This window comes from Arachis ipaensis, chromosome B05 (assembly GCF_000816755.2).
Source record: "Arachis ipaensis cultivar K30076 chromosome B05, Araip1.1, whole genome shotgun sequence".
Taxonomy (NCBI): domain Eukaryota; kingdom Viridiplantae; phylum Streptophyta; class Magnoliopsida; order Fabales; family Fabaceae; genus Arachis; species Arachis ipaensis.
Window position 1 is genome coordinate 28,876,895 of NC_029789.2, and position 20,260 is coordinate 28,897,154.

The 20,260-nt window shown below is 37.4% G+C and overlaps 1 protein-coding gene across 1 annotated transcript; it reads right to left on the bottom strand.

The window, feature by feature from the left end:
- On the bottom strand, positions 6,121-7,233 carry LOC107640479 (luminal-binding protein 3-like). Its single transcript, XM_016343998.1, has 2 exons — positions 7,095-7,233; positions 6,121-6,551 (listed from the first exon to the last, which is right to left on the bottom strand). The coding sequence occupies exons 1-2, from the start codon at positions 7,231-7,233 to the stop codon at positions 6,121-6,123; spliced, it is 570 nt and encodes a 189-aa protein (XP_016199484.1).

The window sequence follows — 20,260 nt, forward strand, 5'->3', positions numbered from 1 at the left end:
GGGATTTAGTCTCATCCCGTGTAACCTTATGGTGTCGAAGACTTGTGAGAGGTCTGCCAAGAGATTGACTTTTTTCTTGGTCTTTACCAGCATGTCGTCGACGTATACTTCTATTAGGCTTCCAAGGTGAGAGGCAAACACCTTATTCATCAGCCTCTGGTATGTGGCCCCTGCATTCTTTAATCAAACGGCATGACCACGTAGCAAAAATTAGCTATGGGCGTGATGAATGATGTTTTCTCCTGATCTGGCTCATATATCGGGATTTGGTTATACCCCAAGTAGGCGTCCATGAATGACAAGTATTGATACCCCGAGCTGGTTTTAGGGTTTCCCCTAGGTTGGCCCCTATGTGAGTATTTTTTCCCTCCTCTTCGCCGACCTGTATCTCCTCTGTTCTTCCTCCCGGTTGTGGACGCAGCTCCTCTTTAGCCCTTGCGCCTCCGAGCTCTATTGTGTGAACTTCTCTGCCTTTTCCTCTCAGGTTTAGACTTTCATTGTAGCATTTCCTTGCCAATTTCTGATCTCCCCTTACCGTTGCTATCCCTGCTGAGGTCGGGAATTTCATACAAAGGTGAGGAGTGGATACTACCGCTCCGAGTCGATTAATGGTAGCTCTGCCGATTAAAGCATTATATGTTGACCCTACATCGATGACTATGAAGTCTATACTTAGAGTTTTTGATTTTTCCCCTTTTCCAAAAGTGGTGTGGAGGGGCAAAAATCCCAGTGGCTTTATTGGCGTGTCACCTAATCCGTACAAGGTGTCGGGGTAGGCTCTTAACTCTTTTTCATCCAGCCCTAGTTTGTCGAAAGTGGGCTTGAAAAGAATGTCCGCTGAGCTTCCTTGGTCTACTAGGGTTCTGTGGAGATGAGCATTTGCTAGGATCATAGTTATTACCACTGGATCATCGTGTCCATGGATTATTCCTTGCCCGTCTTCTTTTGTGAATGAAATGGTGGGGAGGTCGGATGACTCTCCTCCGACCTGGTAGATTCTCTTGAGATGCCTTTTGCGAGAGGATTTGGTGAGTCCCCCTCCCGCGAACCCTCCTGAGATCATATGGATATGTCTCTCCGGGGTTTGTGGTGGTGGGTCTCTTCTATCCACATCATCTCGCTTTCTCTTCCCATGGCCGTCCGACCTTTCTATGAGATATCTGTCAAGCCGACCTTCTCTAGCCAGCTTTTCTATCACATTTTTGAGGTCGTAACAGTCATTTGTGGAGTGACCGTATATTTTATGGTACTCACAGTAGTCGTTGCGGCTCCCCCCTTTTTTATTTTTAATGGGTCTGGGGGGTGGCAGCCTTTCGGTGTTACAAATCTCTCTGTATACATCCACTATAGAAACTTTCAGAGGAGTATAAGAGTGATATTTTCTTGGTCTATCGAGACCGAGTTCTCCCTTCTTCTTGGTTTCCCTCTCCCTCTCTTTTGTTGAGGGAGGGTGCCCAGGTCGCCAGCTCAGGTCTCTCAACTTAGCATTTTCCTCCATGTTGATGTACTTTTCAGCTCTTTCCTGTACATCACTTAGAGAGATGTGGTGTCTTTTGGATATGGACTGTGAGAAGGGACCTTCTCTGAGCCCATTGACTAACCCCATTATGACTGCCTCGGTAGGCAGGTCTTGAATCTCTAAACATGCTTTGTTGAACCTTTCCATATAGGCTCGTAAGGATTCTCCGACCTCCTGTTTTATTCCCAAGAGGCTTGGTGCATGTTTTACTTTGTCTTTCTGAATAGAGAAACTCATCAAGAATTTCCTTGAGAGGTCTTCAAAACTGGTAACCGACATCGGGGGGAGGCTGTCGAACCACTTTATCGCCGCTTTTGACAAGGTTGTCGGAAAAGCTTTGCATTGCGTAGCATCAGAAGCGTCAGCCAGATACATCCGACTTTTAAAATTGCTCAAATGATGCTTTGGATCAGTGGTTCCGTCATAGAGGTCCATATCGGGGCTTCTAAAGTTTCTCGGAACTTTTGCCCTCATTATGTCCTCACTAAAAGGATCTTCCCCTCCTAGGGGCGACTCTTCTCTACTGTCACGGGAGTTCCGACCTTTGAGGGAGGATTCTAACTTTAAGAGTTTTTCCTCTAATTCTTTTCGTCGATCCATCTCCTCTTTTAGGTGCTTTTCTATCTCCCTTTGTCGCTCCCGTTCCTGTTCTAGTTGTTCCAAACGACTTTGGTGGACATGGACTAATCCCATAAGCTCAGTTGGGTGGGACTGTCCGTCCTTCTCTGACTCACGGCCTTCTGAGGAATTCACCTTCGGGGTTTTGACTTCGGAGGTTCCCTTTTTGTGTTGATCGTTGGTTTCCTAATGGAGGGTTAGGTCCGCGTCATTATTTCCGGTATCCAGATTCTCTTGTTCAGAATCTGTTTCCACATGACCCTCCTCAGGGGATTTGTCCGCCATCACTGGTTGATCTCTCGGGTCCCCGGCAACAGCGCCAATGTTACGGTAGGTAACCAGAGATTGATGGGCTGGATGGCGTTGGTTGGCCCAATCGTCTGAGGGAGGAAGCCTTTGAGAGGGTCTGCGCCTTGGGGGCCTCCGTCCGACTTGTGAGTATGAATGAATGGGGGGTGGTACCTGCAAGGATACTCCGATGCCTAAGTCAGCAAGAGTGTTAGCAGGTCTAGAGAGTATTGGGACTTAGAGATACCTGAGGGGTGTCAGTGTATTTATAGTGGTGAACCAATAACCACCGTTGGAATAGTGCCACCTTTCTAGGGTGTTAACCGTCCCTTTATCTTAGGGAAGTTAAGATATGGCTCGTGAAGTGGTTAGAGAGATTCTAGGGGCAGTTACTCATTCAAATGAGTGCTTATCTGCCAGCTAGCCCTCGTTCCCGACTTCTTTGGAGCAAGTCGTGACGAGTTCCGACTTCGTAGTGGCTAATCTGGTGAAAGGTGAGGCCAACCCTTTGGGTTGGGCCTTTTTATTTGGATCCTGGGCCTTATTCGTTGGGCCAGGGTATGAACACCAACTTTGTTTTTATGTATTGTCGTTTGCAAAATATATACAATATACATAATTACATATAAAAGCGGGTAAAAAATAATGTTAGGCTCTTTAGTTTTGCTTGTATTTCTTTTTTAAAAGGTTAAATCAAAATTACGTATGGTATGTTTTATAAAAACTAAAGTTAATTATTTGGGTAGGAATTTTGAATATTAGTAAAAGGCAAGGCTGTGACAACCGGACCAATTAATGAACTGGTGGAGCAATTGGTTCAATGGTTTAGAGATTCAATCGAGGTTCAATCGGTTTAACTAAACATAAAATAAAATTATTAAAAATTTAATATATACTTTTAAATATTTAAATTTAATACTTTTTAAATTAATAAAATTCAAAATTTTATAATTTTATATAATAATTTATCCATTAAAAATAAAAAAAAAATTAAAATTAACATTTATAACTAACAAAAATCAAAATGCATATAATACCACACTAGTTATTCCAATTTCATAATAATAATAATAAAACTATAACAACAGCATAAACCATTATTGAAACATTGCACCATAACCCAGAATCAACAACTCAGAAAAAAAATCAATCTTACAATTTTAAGAAATCACTGAAAAAGATTAAATAAACAAAGACCAAATTGTTAAGTAGTCAAAAGATTCAAAACTCAAAAGGGGCTAAGAAATTCAATTAACCAACTTGAAACAATAAATATCTGAGAAGAGAATCTGAAATTCTAATATTCATAAAACTGATTCAGAATCCAACGTCCATACAATTAACTCAATCCATGTAACTAACTCAGAAATCAGAATATATACAACAACAATCTAAAAAATTAACAAGAAAAAAAAAGCGCAAACTCAAGGAGGAGTATATGAGTGCTTATCGGAGATGATGACCAAGTAGTGAAACGGAGGTGACTTGCGAAGAGATGACAGCCAAGTAGACACGCTCACGACGGCGAGGAGAACAGGGCTGCCAGCAGAGACAGGGCGAGGAGAATAGGGCAACGCAAGGAGAACAAGGCGACGCGAGGAGAAGAATAGACCTTTGAAAGGAGAAGACAAGGATGGCAACAACCGCACTGACGCGGGGGGCTGATGGTGGGGGTGTGGCTGGGTGCTCCTCTGAATCTCTAATAGGGTTAGGTTACTCAAATGAGGGATTAGGAATTTTGCGTGAAGAGGGAAGGGGAGCTCTGTCTCTCCCGTTTTCCTTTCTTATATATAGAAGGGACCAAAACGACACTGCATTTTGGGCTTAAGGAGAGAACAGGCTCTTTAAAAAATCGGTCCAGTTTATCCGGTTCACCAGTTAACCATCAATTTGGCCAGTTTTTTAATAGGTTTTTTGCAGAGTGATTTTGTAGCTCAACTGGATCGGCTAGATGATTGATTTCTGGTTAACCTGGTCGAACCGGTCAATCCGGTCTGGTTTTTAAAACATTGGTAAATGGTAATGTTAATAGATCTTATAAGAAATAAAATATTCGAAATTAAGTGTTATCAAGGGTCTTTTTTTTTTCCTGATTAATGATGATCTAAATATTTAATTTGATATCAATGATTGCATGATCAATCTTGTTTTTAATTTTTATGTTTTTGAATTATATTTTACTAATTGATTTATGATAAAATTAGTAGCAAATTGATATTTGGTTGCAAAATCAATAGAAAGAGAAGGAGGAAAAAAAAGCAACAAGAATAATAATAAAAAAATGACGATGAAGATAAAACATGTAAAGAAAAAGGAGGAGAAACGCAAAGAAAAATGTTGGAATTTTCTCAAAATTCCTTAACCCAAGAATTATCTATGTTAAATTATTAAGAAATAAGGTACTTGAATGCGAAAGCATACCTGAACTTATAAACATGAATCATGATTAAAAGAGTTTGGATCTTGTGGTTTTTTTCGATTTTTCCCAACCAAAGTTTTCTATATTTCTAATATGGATGAATTGTGACTCTTTTGATGAAAAAATGGCAACAAAGACGGCTTTGATGTATTAGGGATCGAAACCCTGTTTTCAATCTTTGGATATGAAAATTAACTGTAAGTGATACTCTCATTACAGTGATCAAATATTGTCAAAAATTCTTGTCATATATTAAGCCTTTCTTTGGATCGACTAAATGTGCACATAAAAACTTAAACTTTGCAACCTATTTATTACCTCACATATATTTTTCATTAATTGCCAAAACAATAACCTTCCTTTGGGCCGATTATTGATTGCATAATCAATAGAAAATAAACGAAAAAGTGCAATACTTATTGTTTGGCCAAACAATAAACTTTCTTTGGGCCGATTATTGTTCTCATAAATAATGAACATCAATTTATTCTTAATTTTCTATTATTGAAATATTATTAATGTGTACATATAACTTAGCCAAATATAAATCTCTCTTTGGATAGATTAATATTCGCATAAGTGCATACACAATAATCCTTATATCCTAAAAATAGGATAATTTTACACCAAATTAATGGCACACATAATTGAATCAGAGACAATCATGGTTCAATAATACTCCATTTATTTGACAAAAGGTGGAGATTGTATATAACACTATATTGACACTACAAGAAAAATACCAATTAAAAAAAATTATGTGTTTGGCTGAGGTTACATTTTTTTTTTGCTTTGGAGACGCTTTAGTGGGGGATGCCTATTCGACCGTTGCCTATTCTCAAAGGTTACGCTTTTCTGTATCAAAAGCTAGCTTTTGCCGTTCAAGAATAAGATGTGCTTTTCAAGTGATGTTGTTTAGGACCAAAGGCTACGCTTTTCAGCTTCCATGCTTACCAAAATAGGCTACACTTATTTTTGCTACTGCATCACCTTTAAAGCATAGCCACATTATATATCATAGCTACTCTATATAATTGTAGCCTTATGTCCCTCAATTAGTTTTTATTTTCTATATATATTTAATTAAATTAGTTAAATATTATAAAATAAAAATAAATACATAATAATACTAAATAATTTTTTTAAATAATAAATATTATCCTTACACAATTCAAGGACATAATCTTAAGAAGCAATTAACAATTCAACATATAACTTAAGATAATTTAATCACATAAAACTTGTATTCGAAAAGAGCTTAACAAGTAGAAAATTGTTAATCTTCCAATCTTGGCATAATGACTAAAAAATATTCCCAAGCGCCTTTCAGATTCTTCTTGAACACATCTTTTTCATGCTGATCTTCATCACCATCAAGCAAACTCTTGACCTTAACAATTGCATCAGTGATCATTCTGTTGTTCTTTTCCACAGCTTTTAAAGCTTTTTCCATTTTGTAAAAATAATCATCCAAATCATTTCTTGCTCTAGCCTTCTCTAGAAACTTTTTGTCTTTAGCCTTATAATCTCTAGTTTCTTGAATCAATCTCACAATTTTCTTCTGCAACAATTGTCCTGTATCATTGCTTATTGTAATCTCATTGTTGTTGCCAGTTGTTTCATATTCGGCAGTTACGTTTAAGATACCATCTACATCAATATCAAAGGTTAACATAATAGGATGACCTTTAGGACCTTCAGATATGTCTGAAAAATTAAACCAACCCAATAGTGACACGAACATCAAGCAGCACTGTTAGAGTAAACAAAAGACACCCCGATCCCCAAATAACAACAACAACTAACAAAATAAACAACAAGAACAAGAAGAACAAAGATCTCACTGTATTGGCATCTTAAAAAGTTGACTTAACCTAGCAAAGGCTTAATAAACATAAGAAAACAAAAAGTAACAGAAACATATGCTATACAAGAAGGAAGAACTGCCACCAACAACGAAGAGGAGGTCAGCAGGGCTGTTGTAAAAATACTTGTACTTCTAACAAGTTTAAACAAAAAAAGTCTTCTAAAGGTACAACTAGCTTTTGATTTCTTAGCCCCTTTCCTAGCTAGTTTTATTTTTTAACTTTCATCATTCTCAAAGGTCATCAAGCAGTAGTATTTATTTGCACAAAAGAAAGTGTAAATAGAAATTAACCAAACCAAAATAGTAAGATCACAAACTGAGTTGAAATACTAAACTATATATGATCATCATACTATTCCAAAACAATAAAATAGATTTGAAACTCGTATTAGAATTTACATTTGAAACAACAAAAGTAGCATGGATAGCAATCTCCAATTTGAGAGGCAAAACCTTTCTCTGATTTGATGGCAAAAGTGATGGTGCGAAGGTGAGTGCGATTTGGTGATAAGGAGAAAACATTTACTAAGTATTGGTGCATTTGGCCTAGACACATTAGGCAACACTTTTAAAGTGCATCCAAAATATAGCAAATAGGTTACTCTTTGAAAATGCTCTCTTTAGTGTAAAAAGTGTATCTATAGATATTAAGATAAGGCTACGTGTAAACCCCGCTAAAATTAGTAAATAATTAGTCAATAAATCAAATTTTAATTAGGAAAATTTTAAATGTAAATATAATATTAAAATAGGATAGAGTTCTTCAAAACGAGAATTTTGACACTAATTTTGACGAATTTGGCCCAAGATTGAGCCGAACCTGTTGAACCGGGCCCGTGGGTCCAACCGAACCCAACACTTAAATGAGTTTCAGCTCATCACTTCCCTTCCATTCCTCATTTTGCTCCAGCAGCCATGGGAGGAGGAAGGTGAAGACCAAAAACCTAACTTCCACTTTCATACATCATAACTTCTTCATCCGAGCTCTAATCGCTGCACTGTTTGCGGCTATGCGTCTAGCGCGTCGAGCTCTACAATTCTATCAGAACAATTTCTTTGGTAAGTTACTCTAACACTCCAGCCTCTCCTTTCCCCAAATTTTTGAAAAATTATATAGTTGTGTTGAATTTCTTTACTTTTTGATGTATTAGGATCCAATTAACTTGAGGAAAACGTTCCCTCTTGCTTATACAAAGCTTGGGTAAGGTGAGGAAACCATAACTCTATTTAATTTCTGAATTTGTGCAATAGATATTGAGTTTGGGTATATATGTGTTGCATATTTGTATTAGGTGGTGTGTATGTAATTGGAACTTGAAATTGTGGACATTGGAGGCCTTGGATTGGTGTCAATTCTTGGTGATTTCGTGAATTGTGGAGCTGTGTGGGTGTGTGGCTTAAGTGTTGCTGATAAACCTCTATTTCATGGTTTATCTTGTGCTCAATTGAGTGGTTTTTATCAACTCTTTACCCACTTATTCATACTAATTGCATGAGTTTACATTCTCCTTCCTGATTTTGTGCTATGATTGAAAACATGCTTCTTTGGTCTTAATTTTGATATATTTAATCCTCTCTTATTACCATTAGATGCCTTGATATGTGTGTTAAGTGATTTCAGAGATTACAGGGCAGGAATGGCTCAGAGGATGGAAAGGAAGCATGTAAAAGTGGAAGGAATACAAGAAGCTGGAGAAATTGCTAAGCTGTCCAGCCTGACCTCTTCGCACTCAAACGGCTATAACTTTAGCTACAAAGGTCCAAACGACGCGGTTCCAGTTGCGTTGGAAAGCTAACATCCGAAGTTTCGATTTGATATATAATATGACATAGTTGCTCTGATGCTAGGCGACGCGACCGCGTGCTCCATGCGGACGCGTCGCAGTGACGAAAATTCAGCTTGTTTGAATTCGCAACCAGCGAATTCTGGGCTGTCTCTGAGCCAGTTTGCGGCCCAGAAAACACAGATTAGAGGCTATAAAGTGGAGGAATGCATCCATTCATAAAAAAGCTTTCACAATTTACAATTTTAAGATTTAGATGTAGTTTTTAGAGAGAGAGGTTTTCTCCTCTCTCTTAGGATTAGGATTTAGGATTTCTCTTAGTTTTAGGAGTGGCTCTCATCCCAGGTTCTTTATTTTTATTTATTTTTCCAATTTAATTTATGAACTCTTCCATGTTACATATAATTTTCTTAATTAATGTTATTTGAGGTATTTCAGATTTAAGATTACTTTGCTTTGTTTAAGATTGCTTTCAATTTAATTTATATTTTTTTCTCCCTTTTGGCTTTGGTCAAGTGATTGGTAGTACTTGAGTTATCAAACTCAGCAAGTGATTGAAATTGGCAGATTCTGCTTTAGCTAGGATTGCTCTAACACTAGTCTCTCCACAGGAGTTGACTAGGACTTGAGAATCAAGCTAATCAGTCCACTTAACCTTCCTTTGTTTAATAAAGGCTGACCAAGTGGGATTAAAACCCAATTCTCTTCACACTTGATAAGGATAACTAGGATAGAAATTCCAATTCTTATACCTTGCCAAGAGATTTTATTATTATTATTATTTTATTTTACTTGTCATATAACATATTCCCTCCTTACTTCCAAAACCCCAATTTACAAACTCATAACCAATAATAAGAACATACCTCCCTGTAATTCCTTGAGAAGACGACCCGAGGTTTGAATACTCGGTTATCAATTTCAAAGGGGTTTGTTACTTGTGACAACCAAAACGTTTGTAAGAAAGTTTAATTGCTTGGTTTAGTAACTATACTTGCAACGAGAGTTTACTATAACCTCTAAACCATCAATCTTCAGTTCTTTCAGTTGCCTTGGTCCAAATGTGGAAATCGGCCAAGGTATGGTTTAGGTTTCGCGTATTTAATATATAATGCTCTGTGAAGACTTAGGCTAGACGACCTTAAGATAAGTTGGAATGTAAAGGAGCATTTAATATTTAGTATCCTTGTTGTTGAATTGTACTATGAGTTGTGTATTGGGTTATTGTTGTGGATGATGATAATAGGATGTGAATTGATGAATTTATGATTATGAACTTGTTGAAAGAATATATGAATGTCTTGGATAGGTGGATGACAAATTTGTTGATGTATTGCAAGGTTGATATATGATATTGTGTAATTGGGATTATGGTAGTTATGGAAGGATTATTGTGGTAATGGTAAAGTGATGTTGTGTTGATTTTGGTGCATGAAACATGAGGTTTGGATTGAATTTTTAAGGAAAATGAAGTTTTGAAACTTTTTGTGAAATTTGGTTTTTGGTTGAACTTCGGCGACCCATAACTTGCCTTCCGAACTACCAAACGATTTCAAACTTATTTTGTATGAAAATTGGGTTCGTGAAGTTTATGTCGTTCGAAGAACGGAGAAAAAATGTTTTAAGACAAAAAAGTTATGCGCGTTGGAAGTTAGGGGTTTCAAATGTAAAATTCTGCAGCTTTTGACTTAACCAGAATTTTTAGCCAAAAACCTATGCGTGCGTACACACACCTGCGTGTGGGTACGCACATCACCAAAAAGTGGGGGTTACGCGGGCAGATACACGCGTTTGCGTCTAGGGCTAAAAAGAGGCCTGTGCGTGCGCACACATTTGTATGCGTACGCACACCTCAGTTTTCAAGAGATTTGTGCGTGCGCACACATGTGTATGCGTACACACACCCATGTTTTCAGTAAATCAGTATTTTACATTTTCAAAGCCAATCTAACCTTCTAAACCTCTATTTTCATATTGTTAGTTCTAAACGTGATTAGAGAGTTTAGTAATGAGATGAAGCTAGGAAATTGAGGTAACTTGGGGATGAAGAAAAGGGGGTAAACATGATGAATTATAAAAGAATGATGTGAAAGTTAAATGAATATATATTTCTATGGCTAAATGAATGATTATATGATGAATATGAATGGTTATGAATATTATGCGGCTTATGAATTTAATGATATATGAGATACGAGTTTCCTTGGATAACAGAACCGTGGCTTGCCACCACGTGTTCCAGGTTGAAAATTGATACTCTGTTGACCCTACGTCGTAAGGGTGACTGGGCACGTATAAATTCTCGGGAATGGATATCCCCCATTGAGTGAGATATAAATGAATGAATGAATGAAAGTATGAATTATGAATGAATGAGAAAATCTATGCATAGACACATAGGGATGCGCGACGAGGGACAATCGAAGGGTTTCGGACTTGTCAGGTTGGCTGGATAACTGACAGATGAGCCTCATCAGCCATAGGACAGGCATACATCATGTGTATTCTGTATGTTTTGTCTGCTATGCATTACCTAGGATTGCCTAACTGAATGTATATTATGCTAATTGTTATATTTGCTACCTGCACTACATGTTTCCTACTTGTATGTGAAATTGTTTGGCTGTCTGTCTTTGCTAAATTATTGGTGATGGAGGAGCGGAGGAAACATGGGTCAGTTTGGTGATAACGTTAGGTTTAAAGTAATTAAGTTTAGAATTCTTTCGGTCACCTACCCTTTTTATGGCTTCTGTTTAGAGTTTAAGTTTTATAACTGAGTGTTAGCATTCTAGGATTGTCTCTGGTATTCCTAAGACCTTATATATTATATGCGTGACACCTTTACCATGCTGAGAACCTCCGGTTCTCACCCCCATACTGTGTTGTTATTTTCAGATGCAGGTCAAGAGGCTCCTTGCTAGGCATCTGGATTCCTGAAGCGGAGTGGTCCTTGGGTTCTTTTGATTATCAGTTTATGTACATATGTGCTTAGCTTTCTCTCCAAGAAACTTGTTTATTTTGTCCCTCTTAGAGGTTTAAGGAGAGTTAAGGCCTTATTTCTGTATTTTGGGTATTTTGGGATACTTGTATATGTATGTAAATATTCTTCGGCTGCCAGCCTTGGCATCGCAGGCTGAGTCAGGAGCTAGCTATACTGTATTCTTGGCTATCTATCCACTCTTTCGCTTATTCATATCTTTGATCTTTAGGTTTCTTAGCATGCAAGTAATTCCGTTTCCTGAGCATGCGCTTTTTATTTTGCGATTTTGCTTTACCCGTTTCTCAAGGCTCCTAGTATATTATATTTCTCTGCTGTTATACGTATATATTTTATTTTAGAGGTCCGTAACACCACACTACCTTTGTTCTACGGCTTAAGCATAAAGCTCTGTGTAGTATGGTGTTACATCATGGTATCAGAGCAGTTCGTTCCTGTAGAGCCTGAGGGATGGACTGACTATGTTGCTGTGCATTCTCTGAATATGTGCCTATGTGCTATTAGGATATCTAACTGATATATGTGGCATAAACGTTCATGAGCATGAATTTGGGACTTAAAGTACTAGACTTGCGATATTGAGACCGATCAACTTGATATCACTTGTTTGGTGTGTATAGGGACCAGATGTCGACTCGCGGACGTGGACGCGGGCGAGGTAGAGGTGGAATAGGAAATGCTATGCCTGAAGCGACAGGGAATAATCTTAACCCTGTAGACTTTATGGCTGCCCTGTAAAACATGGCTGTGGCTATGCAGGCGACCGCCGAAGCCTTGGGAAACCAAATGAACAATGAGAATAATGGCAATAACGGCGATGAGGGTCCTATGATGGTTTTCTCTTTCCAGAAGGTTCATCCTCCGACCTTTAGAGGAACCTCAAACTCCACCGATGCAGACAATTGGATACAGGCTATTGAGAGGGCGTTGTAAGAGCAGCAGGTTCCTGAAGAGCAGTGGATTGAGTTTGGAACTTATCAGCTGCAAGGTGAGGCTCAGCATTAATGGCAGGGCACGCAGCCTATTTCGCAGCTTGATGGGGTTGTAATTTCTTGGGAATTGTTCCGAATAGAGTTCTATAAGAAATACTTTCCCAGTTCAGTTAGAAATGCTAAGGAACTTGAACTGCTTCAGCTAAAACAAGGCCAGATGACTGTTACTGAGTACACAAGCAGGTTTGAAGAATTGTGTCATTTTTCACGGATTTGTCATGGAGCTTCTGAGGATTTTTTTGAGTGAAAATGTATCAAGTATGAGGGAGGCCTTCGGAGCGACATTCTGAGCTTTGTTGCACCTATGGAGATTAGGGTGTTCTCTGAACTCGTAAACAAGAGTAGGGTGGCTGAGGAGTGTGTGAGAAAGGCTGTGGGAGAGAAGGGAAGTATGAGAATGCCTTTCCAGAGGACTCCAAGGAGGAATTTTGCACCAAGGGGGCAGACAATTCAAGCGTGGCAGCTTTGTCCCTCAGAATAATCAGGGGTAGGGTAACTTCAGAAGGTCGAATGCTAATACTAATCAAGGAAGAAGGTATGGGAAGCAGCCACAGTAGGATTTGAGCTGTCACAAATGTGGGAAGTATCATCCAGGAGTTTCGTGCAGGTTTGGGACTGGAGTATGCTATTTCTGTGGATAGCCTGGACACTTGGCCAATAACTGCCCAGAGAAGAAGAAGTATGAGACTGGTAGAGTGCAGCAGCCAGGAAGAGTGTATACTACTTCCGCAGCAGGTGTTGAGGGGTCAAAGACACTGATTAGAGGTAACTGTGAGATGGCCGGTAAAATTTTAAATGCCTTATCTGATTCTGGAGCAACACATTTGTTTATTGCATTTGAGAAGGCTGATGAATTAGGATTGAAGATAGTGGTCTTGCAGTTGCTGAGGGGTCAGAGACACTGATTAGATGTAACTGTGAGATGGCTGGTAAAATTTTAAATTTCTTATTTGATTCTGGAGCAACACATTCGTTTATTGTATTTGAGAAGGCTAATGAATTAGGATTGAAGATAGTGGTCTTGGGTTATGATTTGAAGGTGTATAATGCTACCCATGAGGCTATGTGACTAGGTTAGGATGTCCACAAGTTCTGTTTAAAATACAACAGCGTGAATTCGTGCATGATCTGATTTGTCTGCCGATGACTGGTCTTGATATCATTCTGGGGTTGGACTGGTTATCCAAAAATCATGTTTTGCTTGACTGTTCTGAGAAATCAGTGTGCTTTATGCCAGAAGACACAAAAGGGACGGTTGTGGCGAATAGCTATTACTTGAATTCTATGATGGTGAATTGTGCTGGGGCTGAATGTCGGGGTATCATGTTATTAACTGCAGGTGTTTCGGGTAATGATCAAAGCTTGGAGTAAATTCCAGTTGTGTGTAAGTTCCCAAAGGTATTTCCAGATGATATTAATGAATTTCCACCTAACCGAGAGGTTGAATTCGCTATTGAGTTGGTACCTGGAGCCGGTCCAATCTCGAGTGCTCCTTATAGGATGTCACCGATGGAAATGGCCAAGCTTAAGGCTCAGCTAGAAGACCTATTGGGTAAACACTTTATTCGGCCAAGTGTTTCTCTGTGGGGAGCGGCAGTGCTACTAGTAAAGAAGAAAGACAGAAGTATGCGCCTGTGTGTCGATTATCGGCAGCTGAAAAAGGTTATTGTGAAGAACAAATATCCGTTGCCAAGGATTGACGACCTAATGCACTAGTTACAAGGAGCCGATGTATTTTCTAAGATTGATTTGCGATCCGGATACCATTAGATAAGAGTTAGGAATGAGGATATTCCCAAAACTGCTTTCAGAACGCACTATGGTCATTATGAGTACACAGTGATGTCTTTCGGATTGACTAATGCTCCGGTGATATTCATGGATTACATGAATAGAATTTTCCATCGATATTCATGCATGAATATTTACAGTTGATTGATACTTCGATAGCACTATTGGTGGAAGTGCATATTTTAGAAGTAACGGATGTTAGTGTCATGAAGATCGGGATTTTAAGGTTTGAGGAATGCTTTGGATCATAGTTGTAAAAATCGAACCGGATCGACTGGTTCGATTAGAAAAATGATGAATTGAACCATGAACTGGTTTGGTTTGTTTTTTGGACTATTTAAGGATGGAAACCGACATGAACTGGTAAAAACCGATTAAATTCGGTAAAAACCGATTCGGTAATGGTGGACTCTATGGTGCTCCATAGCACTGCATCTCTACCTGTGATCCAGTGCATCCTATGGTCCTCCACTTGTTAGTATTTGTTAGTTTGGAAAATTCCAAAATGTTAGAACAAGGGTTTTAACAAGGAGCCTCTTGAATGCAATCCACTTTCAATGCCACTCTATCAATGTGCTTCTAATTGTTATATGTGACAAACATTAATTATATAGTAAATCTTTGAATTAAATAATTATATAAATATCTAATTTAATTTTAATTTGTATTCTCTATTTTTTGAATTAATGATATTTTTTATTATGTATCATTATTAATAGAAATATAAACTTTACTAAAAATTTATTAATCTTTATCTATTTTAATGTTAGTATTATGATTAAAGTTATCTATTTTGATACTAGTATTGAAATTTACTAATATTATAGATTGGTATTCTTATTGTGTCAAATTAAAATACTATTGTAGTAGTACTAACTAATTTTATGTCTATATTTGTATTAGTTATCTTTAAAATTTGAGACTTAGTTGTTCTTAAAATATTGGTAGAGATGTGTATTTTAAAATTTTTAAGGTCTTTGACTATTTTATATATTTTATTTATATATGACCGATTTTACCAGTTCAACTAGTAATTTATCGGTTAAACTAATAAATCAGTAAACTAGTAGTCTAACTAATTTGATCACCGTTAAGTTCTTACAACTATGCTTTGGATTCTAATTTTTACTTCTCAAGCAAGTAAGCAACCATGGATGATGTTCTTGAGGCCACTTTTGCTAAAAATGGATGCAGAAAAAGAGTTAATGATGCATTGTAAATCATACTCACTCACATTTTTAAAAGGGACAGATTTTCATCTATTCTTGGATCTATCTATAAAAATTATACATGGTAATAGAGGAACAAAAAATGTTAAGCATATGGATTCAAGCAGTTATGGACTTGCTTGATACCTTAAAAATTGAATATTCTGCATATTTATTACTTAGCAGCTAGTATTCTACAGACTGGCTATGTATTTACAAAATAATGTTATGCTAATGTATATTCAAGAACCAGATCATTTTTATTGAATAATATAATAATTTCTGCCTTAGAAAATAAAATTGTATCTCATGCAGATTTTTTACTTAGTATTATACAGATTGATGTAGTTTTTATCTGAAAATATCAATTCATCTCTATTGATTCATAGTGTTCATCTTGTTCAAATAAAAATAATTGTTGGTAAAAATAATTTTAAAATTAAAAAAAGATAGATTGTTACTTCTAAAAAAATAGGATAATATAATTTAGAAATGACTTAAGGTTTTAGCGGCAATAGTAATAGTAACTAAAAGTGAATAATATTATAATTTTTAATTACTTTTAATGGCCATATAAACTATCAAGAAAATGGCCGTTAAAAGTTATATACTTTTTATGGCCATTAAAAAAATTTTTACTGGCAATTGTTATAATTGCCGCCAAAACCTTTTAGCGACAAAGCATAAGACAGTTAAAATCTAATGGCCGGTAAATTCTATTTTTATTGGAATTAAAAGCAAAATAAATAGTCGCTAAAATTAATTTTTCTAGTACTGATGTGACTTCTAACCGAGAAAATTTACTTACTCTCATCAGAACCTACTATTGTCACCAATCCTAACATTATCCCTATAAGTGGAATATAGATTGTCCTACCTCCAACCACACCTAAAAATCCTCATTCAGTGACAACTAGATCTGTGTTTGATATTTCAAAACTAAAGGCATTGGCTACTCAGCACATTGATCTAGTCAATAATGTTCAAAGAAATGTACCTGAGCACTCAAGAGTCCACATTGGAAGGAAGCTATAGACAAAGAATTCACTGCATTACCGAAGTGCAAGACTTGGACACTAACAAAACCAGCAACAAATGCAGCAGTAATAGGAAGTAAATGGGTCTCTGCAATCAAGCGAAACTCAAAGGGTGAATTTGTGAGGTATAAAGCAAGATTAGTTGGGCAAGGCTTCCATCAGGTAGAAGGTATAGACTATGACAAGATTTATAGTCCAGTGGTAAGGCCAATTACAATTAGAGTCATTCTTAGCATTGTTGTTTCTCTAGGTTGGTCATTAAGGCAATTTGATTTTGACAATGCCTTTTTAAGTGGCAATCTAGATGAAACAGTATATATGATACAGCCTCAGGAGTATTCTACTAATGCCAATACTCTAGTGTGCAAGCTAAACAAGAAAATTTAAGGCCTAAAACAAACACCTAGAGCTTGATATAAAACTCTTTCAAAATATCTTTAACATTATGGTTTTAAAGAAACTAAATCTGATGTTTCTCTATTTGTCAAGTTTTATCATTTGATGTTATTTACCTATTAGTCTATGTAGATGATATAATTATCACAGGGAATAGTGCTACTGATATTGACAACTTCGTTAAAGAACTAAACAATGTGTTTTCTTTAAAAGATTTGGGAAATTTTAGTTATTTTCTAGGTTTGGAGGCTTCATATTTCCTTGTTGATTACTCAAACTAAGTATGCTAATGAATTATTGAGAGGAGCAAGGATGGACACATCGAATTTAATGCCAACTCATATGATGTCCAGCACCAAATTGGCAACTTATGATTCAAAATCCTTTGAAGACCCGAAACTCTAAGATCCATGGTAGGAGCTTTACAATACCTCACCTTAACAAGGCCAGACTTGGCATTCACAATGAATAAATTTTCTCAGTTCATGCATAATCCAACTCTACATCATTGGAATTAAAGAGAATACTCAAATATGTTAGAGGTATAGTAGAGTATGGTTTAATTTTTTCAAAATCTACTGATTTTAGACTAATTGTATTTTCAGATGTTGATGGGGGAGGAGACCTTGATGATCGGAAATCTATTACTAGATTTTGTGTTTACCTGGGATGCAATTTCATTTCATGGAAAAGCAATAAGCAAACAAAGGCGAGTTGGAGCAGTACAGAAGCTGAGTATAAGGCTATGTGTGTTGCGCAGACTGAGCTTATGTCCATTCAACAATTACTTAAAGAGTTGCATGTGCCTCAGGCCCTCAGCTGGTGTCACCAACTGTTTATTATGACAATCAAAATGCATGCTTGTTGGCTGCTAATCCTATGTTGCATAGTAGATGTAAACATGCATCTTGAACTTGATTTGTAATTTCTTAGAGATTTGGTGAATCAAAAGGCTATCTATATCTCTTACATTACATCTTATGACCAGATTGCTGACTCCTTCACCAAACCATTGTCTCTGCAAGCATTTCAGAAGTTTAGATGCAAACTAAGGCTTAAAGACAATTCGTGCCTCAGTTTGAAGGGAAGAATGAAGGAAGTTACTTAATTTGTGTGTGTTTGGATTACAGTTTACAAACGAAAGTTTGCATAAAATTGATTTTACAAACTTGATTTTGATAAAAAGTAAGTTTAAGTAATTTATGTTTGGCAATTTTTGTATCAAAATAGATTATAGTAAAATAAATGTTGTTTGGCTTATTGTAACACCCTAATTAGCCTAAGCTTTACCTCGCGTCGTAAAGCAAAGGTTAACTAGAGATTACGACAGTTCTAAAGCTCATACGTATAATATATAGAAAAAATAATATAATCTAGAAGCCCGATGAAAGATATAGCTCAAATTTTTGGATTTGAAAAGTGCAAAACATACTAATGAAGCTACTAGCTTAAGGCACAAGAAACAGATAAGATATAACAAAAGATAGGTATATAATATCATAGGAAACTAGCCACGGCTCGCGGAGTTTAAGTTAGCTAGCCATATACAAGTATACATAACCATACAGAAACCTGACAGTTTAAAAACAGCTTATACAAGTTTTTCTCTCATAATACAAGCCTCTAGGCAAAGACAAAATACAAAAAGAGAGATGTATAAACAAGATGAATCAAAAAGACTCCAAAAGAATCCAAGATCCTCCGCTTCTGTCACCATCCAAAGTAACTCACCGAGGTGGGTTGCAACTTGCATTTAAAAAACACAACAGAAATATGGTATGAGAACCGGAGGTTCTCAGTATGGTAACAGTGCCCAGTGATGTGGGATATAAGACCCCGGGACGCCAAAGGCAATCCTAGCTCCATATCCATTACAAGATTCAACTTAAAGCATTCTAAAACAAATAAGCATAATTATATAAACCTTAACATAACTAAACAGGGTACTCTATCTTAAGGGAATACTATTCTAACCAAACACCGCTGTCCCACAGCCTTCACCAACCTATCCTCCATCCGATCCCATCGTCACCACCTTCCGAACCTCCTCAATTCCAGTAGAAAGCACAATTAATAACAATGCAAGTAATTCACAAGTAAAAGCATACAAGGCAAGTAGATCAAGTAAGCAAATAAGCATGTTATTCAATTAGGCATACAATTTCAAGTCGGCAAAGCAAACAAACAGATAGAAAATGCATATGATGAATGCCTGCCCTACTGACTGTGATATCATATTGTCGGTTCAACTGCCAACCCGACACATCTCTATGGAGACGTCGCCCTTCGAATTTTCTCATATGGGAACCCCCGAGATATAGTGCTTGGATTACTGTCCAGGTACCAGCGCCTGCACACTCTATTGATCCGAAGGGATGCGAGCGGGATACTCTTGCCACAGACCTCACATCTCAACGCAAGCGGGACGAACCAACGCCCTTACACCACCGCCGCTACCTCGACAGGTGGGATCCAACCACCGTCCCTGCAGGGAGCATGGCGTCTCATAATCTCAGTAAAAACAATATTTCAGTGGTTTTCAGAAAACATTTTCAGTATACATGGATCTATCATCTCATTCAGAGTCCGCAACTTATCTCAACCACTGCCCATTCATAACTCAGTTTCCAAATATCAACAGTTCATCATTCCTCATCTCATATATCAATCATCTTTCCCCTAACGTCAAACCATTATCAGCACGCCAAAAACCTAGGCCTCCATTTTCTAATTTATCATAAAATCACCTACTAGAACTCTTAAGTTATGTCTGACGTTCTAATACTCAAAATTAGGCCTAAAAGTCTTAAAATGGTGTTATAGAAGCCTACAACCTTGTTGGGAAGGTAGAATAGTTAAAAAACAAGTAAAATTTGAGAAACAGGACGTGTGCGGCCGCACAGGGGTGTGTGCGTGCGCACGTCCAGGAGATTTTCAAATGTGTGCGTACGCACAGGTGGCAAAACTTACAGAATCTGTTCACTCGCACAACCTGTGCCAGTGCCCCTAACAGACTGGCGTTCCCAACGTGTGCGTCCGCACAGGTTGAAATTTTTTCCTAGATATGTGCGCGCACAAGCTGTGCTAGCGCTGCAAACAGAACGCACTTCCCTGCCTGTGCGTGTGCACAGGTGTGTGCGTCTGCACAGGTCAAAATTTTCGCAGGGTGTGCGCTCGCACATATCAAAAATCATGAAATTCTGCAACTTTGCAGAATTTCAGATTTTTAAGACCAACTTTGAATGATCATAACTTCCTCTACAAAATTCCAAATTTCACAAACTTTATATCGATTGAAAGGGGTTTTCAAAGATCTTTAATACTAAACAAATTTTAACCAATT

Excerpts from the sequence above, each read along its gene's own strand:
- LOC107640479 (XM_016343998.1), bottom strand. The coding sequence starts at position 7,233 with ATGTTTTCTCCTTATCACCAAATCGCACTCACCTTCGCACCATCACTT. Across the intron at positions 6,552-7,094 it reads AAATGTAAATTCTAATACGA|ACATATCTGAAGGTCCTAAA; the intron begins GTTTCAAATCTA and ends TTAATTTTTCAG.